The 6,315-nt window shown below is 38.3% G+C and overlaps 1 protein-coding gene across 1 annotated transcript in view; it reads right to left on the reverse strand.

Moving 5' to 3' along the window:
• Positions 1-223: 223 nt before the first annotated feature.
• The window catches only part of zc3h12ab (zinc finger CCCH-type containing 12Ab), a 17,981-nt gene continuing 11,889 nt past the window's right edge, over positions 224-6,315 (reverse strand). The window contains exons 4-6 of the mRNA XM_056480443.1: positions 5,647-5,881; positions 5,460-5,560; positions 224-2,403 (exon numbers count right to left, since the gene is read on the reverse strand). Of these exons, the coding sequence (XP_056336418.1) occupies positions 1,526-2,403; positions 5,460-5,560; positions 5,647-5,881 (1,214 nt within the window). The 3' untranslated portion in view covers positions 224-1,525. The remainder of the gene's footprint in view (positions 2,404-5,459; positions 5,561-5,646; positions 5,882-6,315) is intronic.

The following is a 6,315-nucleotide window of genomic DNA, read 5'->3' on the forward strand; positions in this document are numbered from 1 at the left end:
GCATCCCATATAGAAATCTGATTTATGGAAATATATGCAAATTACATATATGACACTCAAGTTCACATTTGGATTGTACATATATAAAACATAAGTTCCAGGTTTGAAGTTTAAACCAATATATTTGAACACACACACACACATATATACATATATATATATATATATATATATATATATATATATATATATATATATATATATATCAATCATTTTTAATGGTTAAAGGTGCTGTATGTTAGTTTTTGACTTCTAAAAGCATACCATAATAAATTTGCAGATATTTGAGAAACATGCTAAGTGAACATTCTTGTTTATCTGAAAATCAATGCTGAAGTCAGATATTCTGCTTTGAAAATGTGTTTTCCGTGACTGAACGCTGTCTTTGTTTTGGGTCTTTTAACCTGCCCAAAGCCAGTTTAGCCAATTATATTTCAGCCCCCCGGGTTGCCTTGGTGCAAAACGGCGTATTTCATTCATTCATTCAGAAAGGCTCTAAAAGCATGACTGAAATGCAACCTCCGGTGGACAGTAGCAGACTCAGTTCCACATGAGGTTATTAATTAGCAAATAATATAAATATTATGAACGTAAACCGCATGTCCCAACAACACACTTCATGACGAGATACGCAGTGATAAGCAATTTGGCTGTTTGCACCAGACGAAACACAACAGAAGTTTAAACACAGCCATTCAGAAGCACAGAATATGCACTCACTCACGAAATGATAAGATTTATCATCCAATTAATACATATTAAACCTCTTTAACATTTTTAATGTACATGCTGAATCCCTGATATGTGTTTAGTTCTATTTTATTTTCAAGATCTGAGATGAGCTATCAGCTGCTTTCAGTATATGGCAATAAATGTGATGTGAAATGCCATTCAAACTCACATTGTTAGCATTTAACACTGAATAAAGCACATGAGGTTTACCTGAGGTGATCATGTTTCTGTTGTTCTGTGTGAAATAGAAGCCATTTCTAATATATCATTTCGAGGTGTTGGTTAGGACAAAAACTTCTAACATCAAAAAATATTCTCTCTATCGCATCCTGTTGCTTTTATTTAGAACACAGATTAAATCACTCGCTCCTGTCCCCAATCCGGCAACCTGCGCTTGCGTTTGTTTTAGTCCAGGAGTGCAATACCTAGTTCAACCACTGGGTGACAAACTTACATACTGCACCTTTAAAAAAAATACACACACATGTAAATGAATGTTTTTGCAATACTTTGAAATATATGTTGCATATATGACATTTCATATATGTGAAATGCAAATATGAACGTGTACGCCGCATATGTAATTAGCATATAATGCCATTCATCAGATTTCTTTATAAATATGGAATGACTCAGCAAAAACGGGTCATGAGAACACATCTGATGTGAAGGTGTCATTGAGGAGCAATGAGACCTTAATGTTGTTTTAGCTACACTACACTGAGATCTTGACGTAACATTAAGTGCCAGGAGCTAGCATTACTATCTAGTCCTTCGATCAATACCAATAATCTCATAAAGCTCCATCCTGAGACTGAAGGGTCAAAATCTCTGCGGCCAGTCTTTGTGGGTCCAGAAGATAAGGGAACATGTCCATGGCTCTGTCCACCAAACGTGCATTGAAAATCGCAAGTAATTTCTTCCTCACCTGCTCCCGTTCGGACCACTGAGGACTGTGATTGGATGGCGACCAGTGTCCATGTCCTCTCTCCGACTGCAGGGCATTGTGGGATGCTGGAGGATAGGCACCATAATGGTCTGACCAGTAGCCTTGATGAGGGGGAGGACCTCTATTGTGTGGAAATGAATACTGGTGCATGTTTGAGTGTGGGTAAACTGGACCTCCTCCATAGGAGTGATACCTGGGTTGATTGTAAGCCGAGTTAGGGGAGCTGCTGTGGTGCTGGTAGGATTGGTAAGAACAGCAACTGCAAGGCTGGCTGTTGGCTGGAATGTAGCGATGCCTCCCACCGCTTGATGGTTTGGATTTCCTATGGTCGCAGTGGGAAGTTTCTGAAGTGTGGCAATCGTAGGAGCCTAAGCCAGAATCCAAACGGTCCTGGGATCCATTGGGGAAAGAGTCTAAGCTTGTTGGAGAATGCCGACGCTCTTTTTTGATTGGAAACTTGCGTTGGGTTGGTTGCGGGCTAGCGTTAACGATGATGACATTTTCACTGACGTAACTTTTTTTGACGGATCCACACGCATCCAGAGAGAGTTTCTGCTCTACGGTTTCCTCCAGAGACGGACTCTGACTGGCAACTTGAGGTTTGTGTGGTGCCGATGAAATTTTGGCTTTGTCTCTGAGCTCATCGGCCAGGGCACGCTGGGATTGCTTGTTTCGCTCGGGATGATGGAACTTGCACTTGTTTCCGTAAGTGCACTTCTTCCCTGCGTTGAAAATGAGAGGGATTAATTCTTATTAGTTTTATTGGCTCATAATTGTATTACATTTAATTAGAAGGGATGCAATGAATTGATTAAAAGGACAGTAAAGGCATTTATGCAATTGAAATTAATTTTATGTCAGTCTGTTGAAATTCTTGAATTTAATAGACCCTTCGCTAAGCCACACCCGAAAACCGCCCAAACTAATCGTGGCTTAGCAACCGTAGCTACACGCAGGAGGCCTGTCAAGCTTTCGAGTGAGGGAAACAAGCCAAAGCGTTGTGCATATGGATTGTGCAAATCGGAAACCCGGTATCCTTAAAGTTTGGACAGAGTGGTGGAGTTTGTTTCCCTTTCCAAAACCTAAAACCCAAGGGGAGAAATGCCAGCATGGATCAAGCTGTGTAAGAGGCCATAAAAGCGGCACAATCCAGTCATATTCCCATCTGTTTCAAGCTATGAATATCTGGATTACATATACACAGAACAAAACAGAGATACGATCACAAACTGAGCACTTGCGATCAATATACTGCATCTGTTCTTCAGTCATTTATAACCCTAATGTCCATGTCAGAGCTACAATTCACTGATGTTTTCATCTGTCTTTTGGAGATTTAGGCCCAACCCCAATTCTACCCCTTAACCCTTCCCCTTGCAACAACAGCAGGATCGCAGCACCCGGAAGTAAGGAGAGCCAAAAATTAGAAATTTTTGTTATTATTACGAATCTTTACAACAGACCAGAACATGTTTTAATATATTCATAACCGCGTTGTGTTTTACCATCATGCTTTTAAAAAACCCGCTAAAATAAAAACTGCTAAATTTCACGATCTATAATCCATAATAATAATTCCTGTACAGGAGTCCCACAACATTCTGACACTCGATGACACTGGAATACCCTGTCAGAATAGTCTAGCGGCTGGTAATGAGCTGCTAATGATCTGCTATAATGTTAATGTTGTTTTCGTGTGTTTACATAGATGAATATGGCCGCTGTGTAAATACACAGTACAGTTACGATCTTATTGCCACATTAGATCGTTATGATAATATAATATATGCCTTCAGTGATTTCCTGAAGATAAATACCAAAAAATAAAGCAACTGGAATAACTACAGCAGTCGCGATCGTTTGATCTCATATGAAGCAAGAGATCGCGATGACATATGATGACGTGTGCAGGTGCTGTAGTGCTGTCCCATTTCTTAGGGGGAAATTTTGAAGCCCTTTCCCTTCACACTCGGTTTTAAGGGCCAAGGGGAAAGGGAAGGGGTATGGGTACAAAAATAGAATTGGGATTGAGCCTTAGTCAATGGTGACGACGTTATAGCGGGTTATTGTCTGCTTTTATATTTGGTGTCTGATTAATATTTGCTGGTAGGGAAAATCTATTAGTTCACTTCTGCTGTTTATACTTTGATCTGCATTTCAATTTATTTATTTTCTTCACATAACTGCAAATTAGAATAGAAACGGTATAAAAAGCACACAAACATACTGACAGTTATAGCTACTGTATATTGTTATGGGTCAATGATACAAATTTTTGGCCCAAATCCACCAATTTCCCCTTTCTGGCTGCTCTTTCTATAAATGAATTATGTAGAAGCACTGTCCATGTGTGTTTAGTAACACTATATTTCATTGTACAACAATTAGTCTATCAGGTTTTTTGGTTTAAAAAAAATAAGAAATCACGATTTAATTGTTATTATTCGATTATTTTAAATTTCACCTGTCCTGCTGTGCATGAAATAAGGTGTTGAACGGTCCGCGTATGAGGCGGCCAGGCTTTAGCCTAAATTTTGATTAAATTATTTTCTAATCGGTTGCATATTATGTCGTGAATATACCGCTGTAAGGCATACTGCAGTCTTTTTTTGTCTGGTTTTCTCAGATATCTTACCTGTTCGCCAAAATGACTAATTATATCCCTGGGAATGTCTGACACCAGCATATACATGTTGTAATAGACGTGCCAGGCACGAAAGCTTGACAGGTGTAACAACAGTAACTAAGGCGGGCGGGGCTTAGCGAAGGGTCAATTGGCTGGAAGGTGTGCAATGAAGGTGATTAATGCACAGGTAGTTGCAGTCCAGTTTTGATCACATAAATAAATAAATAAATAAATAAATAAATAAATAAATAAATAAATAAATAAATAAATAAATAAATAAATAAATAAATAAATAAATAACTGCACTACTCTCAAACAGTAGTAATAACCACAGCAACTCTAAAATTCGAAAATGTTCGAAGCCTTCATGTCTCTATATAATCTCATAATCCTCCCACTAGGGATTAACCAATCCGCCAGTGGAGGTAGCTGTCATTTTTATGCACAGACTATCTCTCTTTGCCTGTGACTGATTCAAAGCACGGAGATTTAATGTGTCATGACAAAAATACACTCAAAAATTATGCTGCAAAAACCAACACTAGTTTTAATTTGTTTATGACAACAGAATAAGAGACATAATTGGCTTGGCCGTGCATTAAAGGCTTTAAAATTTTAAATGCACTTCGCAAAGACAAGGACTTTGTATATACTTTGCAAAAGCCTCAGGTGGTTTTTGGCTATGTGTCATGTATTTAAAATCCTATAAAAGTGCGCCAAGCTGTTGATTATTTCTTATTTAAACACTTTTCTTTATAACCTTTATCAAAAAGTCCTTACAAATGTATCTTAAGATATGCAGAAAAAATAAAGCAGTAATACTTAACAATCACACATTTCTTTATGAATTTCTCTAGCAACAAATCAGCATATTAGAATTATTTCTGAAGGATCATGTGAATATGAAGACTGTGGTTATAACTGTTGACATATAAATGACATTATTATATAAAACCTTTATGTTTAAATTGAAGAACAGAATATATTGTTTAATAATTCTCTCTTTTGGTATTTTCTCTTTTTATAGGCTATAACAAATAATGTCAAGACACACCTTGATAATTACACCAACATGTGACTACAAACCGTGTAATTACACTCGTAAAAATAAACATCATTTATTTAAAGTCTATGAAAAGATTAGATTCTCACCATAAGGACAGGGCTGTTTTTTAGGTATCCGTGGAGTCTTTCTGAGAAAGTTGTCCAGGGTGGGTCCATGTCTTCCCAAAGGGTCATCCGGAGGCATAAACCTACAATAAAAAACAATGTAAATGTAATCAAACTGAAACTAATTATTATCAAAAATATCCACAAAGACAAAATCAACAGGTCTTACTTGTCGTTGACGAAGGAGTACATGAGAAGCCTCTCCTCTATGAAGCGTTTCCACTCGGGGCGCTCTCCTTGCAGATCTCGGTAAGTGTCGTTGGACACAATAATGCCATCGGATTCGTATGCCAACTTCACGATAAAACGGTCGTCATAGCACACCACACGTTTTCCTGCCACCCTTCTGGACGGTGTGAACACCAAGAGTTTACTCCGCTCTAGCTCTCGCAGAATGTGTTGATCTGTAGAAAATGTTCACAAAATATGAAATTATTGTTTATTGAAGCTTTAACTTGCCTGCTATTATTAAAATATTCATTCATTCATCCATTCATTCATTTTCCTTTGGCTTAGTGCCTGATTTATCAGGGTTGCAACAGTGGAATGAATCGCCAACTATTCCAGCTTATGTTTTATGCAGCGAATGCCCTTCCAGCCACAACCTATAACTGGGAAACACCCATACACTTTTACATTCATAAACACACTCATACACTACGGCCAATTTAGTTTATCCAATTAACCTATAGCGTATGTCTTCGGACTGTGGGGGAAACCGGAGCATCCAGAGGAAACCCACGCCAACATAGGGAGAACATGCAAACTCCACACAAAAAGTGCCAACTGACCCAGCCGGGACTCGAACCAGCAACTTTTTGCTGTGGGGCGACAGTGC

The sequence above is a fragment of the Danio aesculapii genome, chromosome 19, assembly GCF_903798145.1.
Source record: "Danio aesculapii chromosome 19, fDanAes4.1, whole genome shotgun sequence".
NCBI lineage: Eukaryota > Metazoa > Chordata > Actinopteri > Cypriniformes > Danionidae > Danio > Danio aesculapii.